Below are 12,079 nucleotides of genomic sequence, written 5' to 3'. Positions count from 1 at the left end.
TATCTGGTGTGAGATGGTATTTCATTGTGGTTTTGATTTGCATTTCACTAGTAACTAGTGTTGATGAGCTTTTTTTCATATGTTTATTGGCTGCATAAATGTCTTTTTTTGAGAAGGATCTGTTCATATCCTTTGCCCAATTTTTGATGGGGTTGTTTGTTTTTTCTTGTAAATTTGTTTATGTTCTTTGTAGATTCTGGATATTAGCCCTTTGTCAGATGAGTAGATTGCAAACATTTTCTCCCATTCTGTAGGTTGCCTGTTCACTCTGACGACAGTTTCTTTTGCTGTGCAGAAGCTCTTTAGTTTAATCAGATCCCATTTGTCAATTTTGGCTTTTGTTGCCACTGCCTTTGGTGTTTTAGCCATGAAGTGTTTGCTCATGCCTATGTCCTGAATAGCATTGCCTAGGTTTTCTTCTAGGGTTTTTATGGTTTTAGGTCTTACGTTTAAGTATTTAATTCATCTTGAGTTAATTCTTGTATAAAGTTTAAGGAAGGGGTGCAGTTTCAGTTTTCTTCATATGGCTAGCCAGTTCTTGATTTAGCATTTGTGGGTTTTAAAAAAGGAGTTTCCCAAAATATTCAGTTAAACTTTTAAGTGACTTATGTGTATATCTAAATACATGATCAGTTAATATTTGTCTTAAAGGGGTTTTCTTTGTTCTTTTCTTATTATAGGAAGGTTAAACAATATGCTTATTTATGCCATAGCTTCACAAACAGGAAGGAGGTTTTAAATGGTTTAGTTCCACAATTTGAGTAGATGTGTATTTAAAGAAACGTTGTTGCATAACAAATACTGCCTCTTCCTAAAATGCATCAAGCCAGAGCCAATTTTGGAAAACACAAATATGAGGTGAGTATATTTTGAAAACTATGTGAATATAATAGATCCTTAATTAATATTTGTGGATTTTATGGGAAATACTTGTTTTCTAAGGCATCTGTCTTGCAAAAAGTCAGTTTCTGCTGTGAAGGATGTTAAAGGGGACATGTAGGTTAAATTCTGTTTCTGAGTTTTGCTTCCAGAGTAAACACCCAACTTACTTTTGCCCTAAAGTATTTTATTGTTCTAGTAGGGAAGACTAACAATATATTCTAAACCGCTAAGTAATTTACATAAACTTCACTTACAAACTGTATTTGTGTGACACTTATATGAGCATAAGCATTTTCATATTTCTTACTATATTATTCAATTCTTGCTCACCCTAATGGAAGTGACTTTATACCCCTTTAGAGATAATGGAAATTAGGTACTTTTGATTTCTCTTAGAAAAAAAAATGAACTAGAAAGCTCCAAGTTTGGTGAATCTGGAACATTCCAGTTGTAGTGCTTCCTCCCTGTCCATCACTCCTGTCTGCATGTAATTATGCAATACATTGAAAAGATTAAAAGATGGGTCTTAGACTCAGGCAGACCTGGGTAAAATCCAGATTCTGGCACAGCCCAGCCATTGCCCCTGGGAAAGCCATTTTCCTCTTTGAACCTCATTTGTTAATTAAGCTAAAAATAGTCCCCACCCCCATGGGACTGTGGGAAGGATTAAATAGAATAATGCATGAAAAGCACATAGCAGAATGGTCCATAAATGTTAGCCATTGTTATGTTATTATGTAATCTACAAAGTATGTTTAGTTACACTTCATGAAATAGTTTCAGTTTTTCAAAGACACCACTAATACATGGAAAATCAAACCCTGAAAATTAATTTCACTTTAGCAGTAAAGTCACATGCCAGATGCAAAGGATAGTATTTCATGAACAAAGATCTTACTTTTGAGGTTTGGTCTTACTTTTTTTATTTCATAAGGAAGAAATATATATATATATTTATATATTTGGTTTTTTATTTATTTGTATATTTATTTATATATTTGTATTTATATATTTATATATTTGTTTATATATATATTTATATTTGTTATTTATTTATTTATTTATTTATTTTTTTGAGATGGAGTCTTGCTCTGTCACCCAGGCTGGAGTGCAGTGGCACGGTCTCGCCTCACTGCAACCTCCACCTCCCAGGTTCAAGTGATTCTCCTGTCCCAGCCTCCCGAGTAGCTAAGACTACAAGTGCCCGCCTGGCTAATTTTTGTATTTTTAGTAGAGACAGAGTTACACCATATTGGCCAAGATCTTTTGCTTTCTATAGCTCCAAATGTTCTTAATGTTAAGACACTCTTAAGACTCTGAACCATATGAATTTGCCATTTTGATAAGTCACAGACGCCAGATGGTGGCAATTTCATATGGTGCAACCCAAAAGATTAACAAACTATCCAGCAGATGAAAGGATTTTTTTAGTTGCATTGGGATTACTGAAGAAATTGTTTGAATTCTCAGTGCATCTCCAGTTCAACAGATGAGGGAGTGATGCCACACTCTCAAGAGTTAAAAACAAAACAACAACAAAAAAAATTAAAACAAAAGTACACAACTTTCTCTCTCCGTCCCGAAATACATACATGCATACTCCTGCTCCAGGTGAAATCCAAAGGGTAAAACTGTCTTCATGCCTGCAAATTCCCAAGGAGGGCACCCAAAGTACTTGACAACGAGTGTGCTGAGGAAATCGGCAGCTGTTGAAGTCACCTCCTGTGTGCTCTTGCCAGATGTTTGAAAGTGAATATACTGGGTTACCGGGTGTATGTTGGGAGGGGGGCATTAGCAGTGCTTCGGTGAGGGAAGTTTGTGAGTACCCAGATGGAGACATCCGTGTCTGTGTCGCTCTGGATGCCTCCAAGCCAGCGTGTGTGTTTACTTTCTGTGTGTGTCACCATGCCTTTGTGCTTCTGGGTGCTTCTGTGTTTGTTTGTGGCCGCGTTTCTGTGTTGGACAGGGGTGACTTTGTGCCTGACAGCTTCTGTGTGAGCGCGCGCGCGAGTGTGCATGTCGGTGAGCTGGGAGGGTGTGTCTCAGTGTCTATAGCTGTGGTTCCGTATAAGTCTGAGCATGTCTGCCGGGGTGTATTTGTGCCTGTATGTGCGTGCCTCGGTGGGCACTCTCGTTTCTCTCCGAATGTGGGGCAGTGCTGGTGTGTGCTGCCCTCTGCCCTGAGACCTCAGGCCGCGCAGGCGCCCAGGGCAGGCAGGTAGCGGCCACAGAAGAGCCAAAAGCTGCCGGGTTGGCTGGTAAGCACGCCAGCTCCAGCTTTAGCCCTCTGGGGCCAGCCAGGGTAGCCGGGAAGGAGTGGTGGCCCGCCCGCCGGGGAGCAGCTGGGCCCCGCCCGGGCCGGCCCCAGCAGAGGGAGGGCGAGAGGAGGGGAGGAAAGGGGATGGGTGCCTCGCCCCTTCGGGCCTGCCGGCGTGCCATTGGCCGAAAGTTCCCTTACGTCACGGCGAGGGCAGTTCCCCTAAAGTCCTGTGCACATAACGGGCAGAGCGCACTCCGAGGCGGCTTCTCCAGAGCACGGGCTGGAACTGGCGGGCACCGCGAGCCCCTGGCACCCGACAAGCTAAGTGTGCAAGACGTGTCCCCACCACACCCACCCCACGGCCGCTGAATGAGGCTTCCAGGCGTCCGCTCGCGGCCCGCAGAGCCCCGCCGGGGGTCCGCCCGCTGAGGCGCCTGCAGACAGTGCGCTCACCTGCCAGACTGCGCGCCATGGGGCAACCCGGGAACGGCAGCGCCTTCTTGCTGGCACCCAACGGAAGCCATGCGCCGGACCACGATGTCACGCAGGAACGGGACGAGGCGTGGGTGGTGGGCATGGGCATCGTCATGTCTCTCATCGTCCTGGCCATCGTGTTTGGCAATGTGCTGGTCATCACAGCCATTGCCAAGTTCGAGCGTCTGCAGACGGTCACCAACTACTTCATCACTTCACTGGCCTGTGCTGACTTAGTCATGGGCTTGGCAGTGGTGCCCTTTGGGGCCGCCCATATTCTCATGAAAATGTGGACTTTTGGCAACTTCTGGTGCGAGTTTTGGACTTCCATTGATGTGCTGTGCGTCACGGCCAGCATTGAGACCCTGTGCGTGATCGCAGTGGATCGCTACTTTGCCATTACTTCACCCTTCAAGTATCAGAGCCTGCTGACCAAGAATAAGGCCCGGGTGATCATTCTGATGGTGTGGATCGTGTCAGGCCTTACCTCCTTCTTGCCCATTCAGATGCACTGGTACCGGGCCACCCACCAGGAAGCCATCAACTGCTATGCCAAGGAGACCTGCTGTGACTTCTTCACGAACCAAGCCTATGCCATTGCCTCCTCCATCGTGTCCTTCTACGTTCCCCTGGTGATCATGGTCTTCGTCTACTCCAGGGTCTTTCAGGAGGCCAAAAGGCAGCTCCAGAAGATTGACAAATCTGAGGGCCGCTTCCATGCCCAGAACCTTAGCCAGGTGGAGCAGGATGGGCGGACAGGGCATGGACTCCGCAGATCTTCCAAGTTCTGCTTGAAGGAGCACAAAGCCCTCAAGACGTTAGGCATCATCATGGGCACTTTCACCCTCTGCTGGCTGCCCTTCTTCATCGTTAACATTGTGCATGTGATCCAGGATAACCTCATCCCTAAGGAAGTTTACATCCTCCTAAATTGGGTGGGCTATGTCAATTCTGCTTTCAATCCCCTTATCTACTGCCGGAGCCCAGATTTCAGGATTGCCTTCCAGGAGCTTCTGTGTCTGCGCAGGTCTTCTTTGAAGGCCTGTGGGAATGGCTACTCCAGCAACAGCAATGGCAACACAGGGGAGCAGAGTGGATATCACCTGGAACAGGAGAAAGAAAACAAACTGCTGTGTGAAGACCTCCCAGGCACGGAAGACTTTGTGGGCCATCAAGGTACTGTGCCTAGCGATAACATTGATTCACAAGGGAGGAGTTGTAGTACAAATGACTCACTGCTGTAAAGCAGTTTTTCTACTTTTTAAGACCACCCCCCGCCCCCAACAGAACACTAAACAGACTATTTAACTTGAGGGTAATAAACTTAGAATAAAATTGTATAGAGATATGCAGGAGGAGGGGCATCCTTCTGCCTTTTTTATTTTTTTAAGCTGTAAAAAGAGAGAAAACTTATTTGGTGATTATTTGTTATTTGTACAGTTCAGTCCCTCTTTGCATGGAATTTGTAAGTTTATGTCTAAAGGGCTTTAGTCCTAGAGGACCCGAGTCTGCTATGTTTTCATGACTTTTCCATGTATCTACCTCACTATTCAAGTATTAGGGGTAATATATTGCTGCTGGTAATTTGTATCTGAAGGAGATTTTCCTTCCCACACCCTCGGACTTGAGGATTTTGAATATCTCGGACCTTTCAGCTGTGAACATGGACTCTTCCCCGCTCCTCTTATTTGCTCACACGGGGTATTTTAGGCAGGGATTTGAGGAGCAGCTTCAGTTGTTTTCCTGAGCAAAGTCTAAAGTTTACAGTAAATAAATTGTTTGACCATGCCTTCATTGCACCTGTTTCTCCAAAACCCCTTGTCTGGAGTGCCATTGCCTCCCCGACTGGAAACCACAGGTAACTACTTGTAATAACTGCCCATGACTTAATGTAGAATGATACAAGAATGACATGCACAGATTGCTTAACCCTTTCATTTGCCTTTGAATCTGCTGCTGCAAAGCTGCATCTCTCCTGACACTCATGCCCCAAATCAGTTCTGCCTGCTCTTAGTGTAGCTCAACTCTCCCTATGGTTATTGTTCTGTGTTGTTACCTGGGAAACACTGACTCACAGAAGCGGAGTTATGGGCATATTTTTTTTTCTCTCCACGCACCCCCACCACCCACCTTCCAGTTCTACTTGTTTCATAACTGTTTATATTTATGTCTTGGCCATGTGTTATAGTGGAGCTCTTTGTATTGCATCAGGGCTTGGCATTTTAGGGATAAGGAAGATGTTCTTGTGAGGAAGCTACTCGAACATGGCCCCGTAATTCCGAGGGAAAATTAAAAAGGCATTGGTCATGGGGAGAAAAACTGGAGAACACATAACTGATGGATACCACGTGACCTAGAAATAGAATTTTAACCCCTTTTCCTTCTTTCCTTTGGTCCCTGTTTTCTTCTCCCACTGACTCTCCTCGGTTCAGTATAAACCAAGGTTCTGAGTCTTGGCACTGTTAGCATTTTGGACCAGATAACTCTTTGTTGTGAGGGCTGCATCATTGGATGTTTAGCACCTCTGGCCTCTATTCATTAGATGCCAGGAGCATCCCCTGCTTATAACAGGCAAAAATGTTTCCAGATATTGCAAAAGAGCCCCTGAGGTGTGAATTAGCCCCTGATTGAAAGTCACTGGTAGAAACTAAAAATCTCAGCAGATATATACATTCTTTCTGCAAGCACTTGATTGTGCCGAGCCTTGGAGAGGGATTTTCACAGTTCACCTAGGCAGTAACACACCCTCATCAGCACTCTTTCCATTCCATCATGCTGCCTCCTAAACTTGCTTTCTAGCTGCCCAAATAGTGACCCTGAAGTGTTAAGAAGGTTTTAGGTCTGTACATGAATTGTCAATGGAGGTGAGGCCTGTGGCCCATGGCTCCTGCTTGTGAAGAGATTAGAATACTGTCAAGAGGCACGTTAGGGGAAATCACAAAAGTAAACACATTTCTTCTCCCAGCCCCTTTCTATTTTTGCCTGTGTGTCTGAGCCAGAGCTTGGCCCAGGTTTGATGAAGTGGATCGTCCTCCTTGGCAACGCCAGGCTAGGGCAGATCGGCCTGCAGAGTTCATTGCCATTTCACTGGCTCATGAAGCTGACTCCACTCCCCTCTTCCTTTCTATCCCAGCCAAGGTCCCCAACCAGAAAAGCATTGGCCTTCTCTGCTTCCTGTCAGCTCAATGATGGGACGTTTGGATGAGCACTGAGCTCTCAGGAGAATGTTAGGCGCCTGTGATTTTGGAACATGCCATGGCAAATTGGGGAATGTGTGTCATTCGGTCCTTTCACTTTTTTCCAAGGGTTTGCATACCTATTATCACATTCTCTCTCTACTGCTCTGGTCCCCACACTCAGAGATTTGGGCAGCTTCTTTGGCTAATCTTCATGCTCCCGGTAGCCTCATAAAATCTCAGACATGGAAGAGCCCATAGAAAGTATTTAACATCTGAAGAGACTGAAACGCTGTGAGGCGAAGGGCTTGCCCAAGGTAAGCAGCCAAGGATGTCAGAGTGGGACTCAAGCCAGGGAACCCAACTGCTATTCCAGGAACTGCTGCATTCTCTCCACCACATTAGCATTGAGTTCTTTCCTCACCCTCAACTGGGGCTATAACATAACACATTCGTTTCAGCCAAGGTATTTTTCTTTTGTCCTTAACACAAAATTTGGAGCATAAACAAATAATCTGCAATAGGAACAAAAGAAACAATTGCTCAGTTAACTCAGCAAGAGTCCACTAAGGTATCTTCTGCATTTAGGGAAGCTGGGAGATTCCTTAGCTCTTTATAACCAAATGTCAGTGTTGTAAATATACTCTTTTGCCTAAAGGAATGTCTAATGTAATTTCTGTGAAAAATTCAGGTATTAATATTAATTCAGATTCCCAGCTAAAAGGAGAGTTTAACCATATTCACATTCCTTTACGAATATTGTAAGCACAAGAACTTTGATTAGTTTTAAGGGTCCTGATAAGCAAGAGTATTCTAGCCATATCTTAATCCTTTACTTTCTACCTCTTTGGTGTGTTGCTTTGTTTCTTTTGAGGGGTTGGCTTTTGTTGGTGTCCCTTCGTCTCTCTGTTGCTGACAAGTTGGCTACCTAAAATTTGTGTTGTATTCATCATCGAAAAGTTTTCTTTGCCTGGACAGCAAGTTCTCAGAGTCTGTCAAATGAGAACTTTTTTCTAAGATGCAAGCTGACAGGTGTGAACAGTGGCAGGACAGGGTGAGCCTCCCCACTGAATAATTAATGGGATAAGGAATCTGGAGAAAAGGGAGCTTGAGAATAGGAACTATCTGTACACGATTCTTGGAATGTTTCTCATGGTGAACCTACTGCCAAATGGAGCCTAAACCAGAATCAATCAGAAAGTATTTTTGGAGAACCTACTGTGTGTAGCATGAGAAAAGTATAGGTTTCAGTTTCTGCCTTTTGGAGCATGATATTAATGATACTAAGCAGATAGCTTTTATGGAATCTTACTAAATGTTAGTGACTATATTAGACACCTGTTAGGCATTATGTCCTCTTCACAACTGTATGATGTAGGTAGCATAATTGTCCTCATCTAACAAACGAGGGAGCTGAGGCTCAGAAAGCTTCAGTAACTTTCCAAAGCCATACCACCAACTAGTTGCAGAGTCAGGACGAGAACCCAGGTCTCTGTGATTCCAGGATCCATGGAGCCTAGCACCCAGGCAAAACAGGAAGCAGCACGAGGTAGCTTAGAATCTGTGCCAGAACAAGTGTAAGAACTGGAAATGCAATACTTTGTTGAGAGAAGAGGGAGATTGCTGTGGGTTGAGGCAGGGAGGAATGTTCCCTTCCAAGCATGTGACTGCAGTGTTTCTGGGGACTGGGACAAAAAAACCAATCACTGAAGTGCCTAGTTTGCTTCTCCGAGTCTTTGTTTTGTCTTCTCATCAGAGAATCAGACCAAAATGGAAAGAGGATGTGAAACTCTAAAACGAACACAGCAGAGTAAAGCAGAAACACAGGCTGCCCTACATCCTGCAACTCTTTCTCAGCCCCAGCGTTGGAAAGGTCTCCTAAATTGAGTGGGTGGCCGGATTTTATGGAAATTTGATAGGTCTGGGTAGCCATATAGGTATGTTGTCCATCTTGAGCTAGCATGCTAGAGCAAAGGAGATGATTTTCTGACAACAGAGAGCAAGGAAAGTTAATATGCTTTCAATGATACTTTTCATTGACAGTATAACCTCTACTAAATTCAGTCTGTGCTAATCCGTACTTCACTGACAGTGCAAATATAATTTGAAGGAGGGATTTTTCTAAATGCCTAAGAGAACAAACTTCCTAAGCACTTTCAAGAACTTGAGAAATTCTGGTGTTTTATGAATAATAGGAGGCAGGGTGAGGTGAAAAGAGCCCCCCTCCAACCTCCCGCCCACCCCCACTTTCTCTCTCTCTGAAGTTGGGTGAGGCAGTTTTCCTCAGCAGACTTCCGTTTGCTCATCTGTAATTTGAGGCCAGTACAGGTGGTATCTAAGCTCTGCTCCACTCTGAATGTAAATTTATACAGTTGTTAATTTACAGGCTAGAGATAATCATTTATATTTCTAATTAGAGTTGACGACATTTGCCATATAAACAATGGTTGAATATTCTGAAGGTTGTCAGCCTGCAGAAGAGAATGCTGTGAAGTACTATTTGGTGCATGATAATTTCTTTTCAGTATGATCTGGGGGGAAAAAGACAGATTTCTCGGTTCTGCATGAATACAAGAAGGCAAGCAGAACCTTACAGAAAGGCAGATTCCAGCTCAGGTATAGGAAGACTTTCAAAAGAGTGAAATAAATCATCTATCAGGATCATGAACCTCCCATTTGTGGAAGCATTCAAGAGAAGCCCAGATGAAGCTCTGCTTGGGATAAAGCACAAGGCCTGCACTGAGCAGGAGGCTGGGCTAGGCTCTTTCCAAATCTGTGATCCTGTGTCATTGAAAACAGCAGACCTGAATGTTCTTCAAGTGTATTCAAACTGTTCCCTAATTCCAGCTGGCCTTCTCCCCAATTCCTCTGGATTCCAGAGGTTTCACTGCATTCCTAAATGGGAAACCTCCGGGGGAAATCAGGATCTCAACAGCGTTTGGCCAGGGGGAGAAATCCAGAAATAGAGCAACAAGGTTAAGCAGTTTTCCAAACTATTAGACCTTTTCATCAGCTGCTCTTCCCATGCCTTTTGCAAATGACCTACTAACTCCCAGATCGAGAATAATGAGAGCTGCAAAGTCCTCTCTGCAAAGACTATTACATCCTTCTCCACCCTCGCAATCATTGCACTTCCTGTGGTCTTTTTGTCACCCTTACAGGGCAGGAAGGAATGGAGGCAGGTCCCTGGCTAGCACTGGAACACTTCAAAGCTTCTAGCCTCAAAGCCTGGAGACCTAGGGTCTGTCATAGCCCAGCCACTAAGAGTCTGGGTAACCTCAGACAGGCTACTTCCCTTCTCTAGACCTGTTTCATCACCTCTAAAGAGAGACACTTTGGCTTATATGGGTCCTCTGTTTCCTTCTTTCTCTAAAATTCTGTAAGATATTAGGAAGTCTTCAGTACCGCACATCTGACTGCATTGCTTTTATTTTTAAAAGCATATTTTTTCTTTTTAAAAGGATAATGGATAATTATTATAGGACATTTAAAAGTATATGAAAGTATAAAATGAGATAAATCACACTTAATGTCACCACCTGAAGATAACCATCGATAAATTTGATGATATATATGCTTCCAGTCTTTGTTCTAAGCCTAGCTATACAAACGTACATAAATATATTTGTAAATGAAAATAGAATTATATTATTTATACTGTTTTGGATCCACTGCTGATACTTTTACAAATGCTCCCTTGAACTTACTTTTGTGTGTACTGTGATAGAGATGTTATAATTCCTGTTTGCCCATTGGCCTGATTTTATAGAGTGTTCAGGTGCGAAAGAATCACCACTCCCGGAGAGTCGGAATCACAAAGTCTGCGTTGGGGTCTAAGAATCTGCATTTTAGCAAGTTCCTCCAGGTTTTTCCAACACAGATTGCCCATGGACCACATTTTGAGAAACGAGGCTACAAAGATATAAACTTCGTATAAATCAGAGAGAATCCCTCCCCCTGCCCCTTGCTAGTGGATGAAAAAGATGTTTCTATACTTGCCTTGTTGAAAGCACACTTTCTGCACCTGGGCTCTAATCTGCTTTCAGAGCAGAGGAAACTAACCACTGAACATCCAGGACAGAGTTCTTTTGACATTGTTGAATGCCTCCTACCCAGCCTGTTGATTTGTATAAAAATGAGTCTATTCAGGTCACATAGTGACCAATAACTTCTGTTTGGAAAAGTGCAACAGTAGGTTTCTATTCTCATAGAGAGCCTCTTTTGATAGTAGCAACTGCTAATAGCTACGAAGTGTTTCTTATGAGCCAAGCATTGTAGCTGGCAATTCTGGTGCATGCTCTCATTTAGTATTCACATCGACTCTGGGAAATAGTGCTATTATATTTGTCATCATTTTATAAATAGGAAAACTAAGACTTTCAGAGGTAAACTAAGTTGTCCAAGATCACATAACCCACTGGAGTGAAACCTGGTATTCTGAACCAGAGTCTATGTGTATGTTTTGCCACTAGAATAGGCCATCTGTCTTTTCTCAGTTGGGGATCAGGTAAGAAAGAAGAAAGGAGAAGATTATGAGAGAGTATTTTTAATGGATGCATTTTGTTCTAATTCTCCATGGAATCTTCCCAGAGGGGCCTGATTAATGTATGCCCCTTGAGACTAAGGAGCAAGCCCTACTGTCTAGGCAGGTTGTGATTCAGTATAAACTGGGAAACAGGATCGTACTTAGAGTCGGCATCTCTGTCTTTCACCATTATTCGGACACAGTTTAAGTGAGCTTGCCCCGCCAGATAGGAGGGCAGAAGGAGGCACCTGGTCACAGCACATGGGTTTGCACTGAGTCAAATCACCACTTTCGGGCCAGGAAGCTCTTGACACCTGGAGACCGGGTGCTCTTCCCATGTCTCTGACAAGGTCTGTATCAGCATCTGAGGTTTCTCATTAGAGAATATCAGGGTGAGATAGGCCATGACAGAGCCTGTAAATCCTTATTCCTCAGTGCACTGGCTGCAAAACCTGGGCTCAAGGTGGCTGGGGTCACTGGGCAAGGTAGGACAGGGCCCGAGGGAGCATGCTCTCTGCTGGCTTGGTTTATTTTATTTTATTTTTTCCAGTGCTGTGAGGGGAAGACGGGAGTTTTTAAATGTGTTCGTATATTAGGAAAAGAAAACCGCTTTCAAAATCATAACAGCAACACCCATGACAAAGCAAAAGTGGAATTCTAGGGAACTCTTGCTTTTTTTTCAACCACACCATACTGATTTTATAACCTACGGCTTGTGTCCCAAAGCCACAACTCTTTGTATGGGGATTTTTCTTCATTTCT

At 43.8% G+C, this 12,079-nt stretch overlaps 1 protein-coding gene across 1 annotated transcript; it reads left to right on the top strand.

The window, feature by feature from the left end:
* The first annotated feature begins 3,379 nt into the window (after positions 1 to 3,379).
* Positions 3,380 to 5,415, top strand: ADRB2 (adrenoceptor beta 2, surface). Its single transcript, XM_011985393.1, has one exon. The coding sequence runs from the start codon at positions 3,613 to 3,615 to the stop codon at positions 4,858 to 4,860; it is 1,248 nt and encodes a 415-aa protein (XP_011840783.1). The 5' UTR covers positions 3,380 to 3,612; the 3' UTR covers positions 4,861 to 5,415.
* The last annotated feature ends 6,664 nt before the right edge of the window (positions 5,416 to 12,079 follow it).

The sequence above is a fragment of the Mandrillus leucophaeus genome, unplaced genomic scaffold, assembly GCF_000951045.1.
Source record: "Mandrillus leucophaeus isolate KB7577 unplaced genomic scaffold, Mleu.le_1.0 Scaffold282, whole genome shotgun sequence".
In the NCBI taxonomy this organism is placed as follows: Eukaryota; Metazoa; Chordata; class Mammalia; order Primates; family Cercopithecidae; genus Mandrillus; species Mandrillus leucophaeus.
The sequence above is the reverse complement of the archived record's forward strand: the minus strand, read 5'-3'. Positions and strand labels throughout refer to the sequence as shown.

Coding starts and splice junctions, on each gene's coding strand:
- ADRB2 (XM_011985393.1), top strand. CDS start 3,613: ATGGGGCAACCCGGGAACGGCAGCGCCTTCTTGCTGGCACCCAACGGA.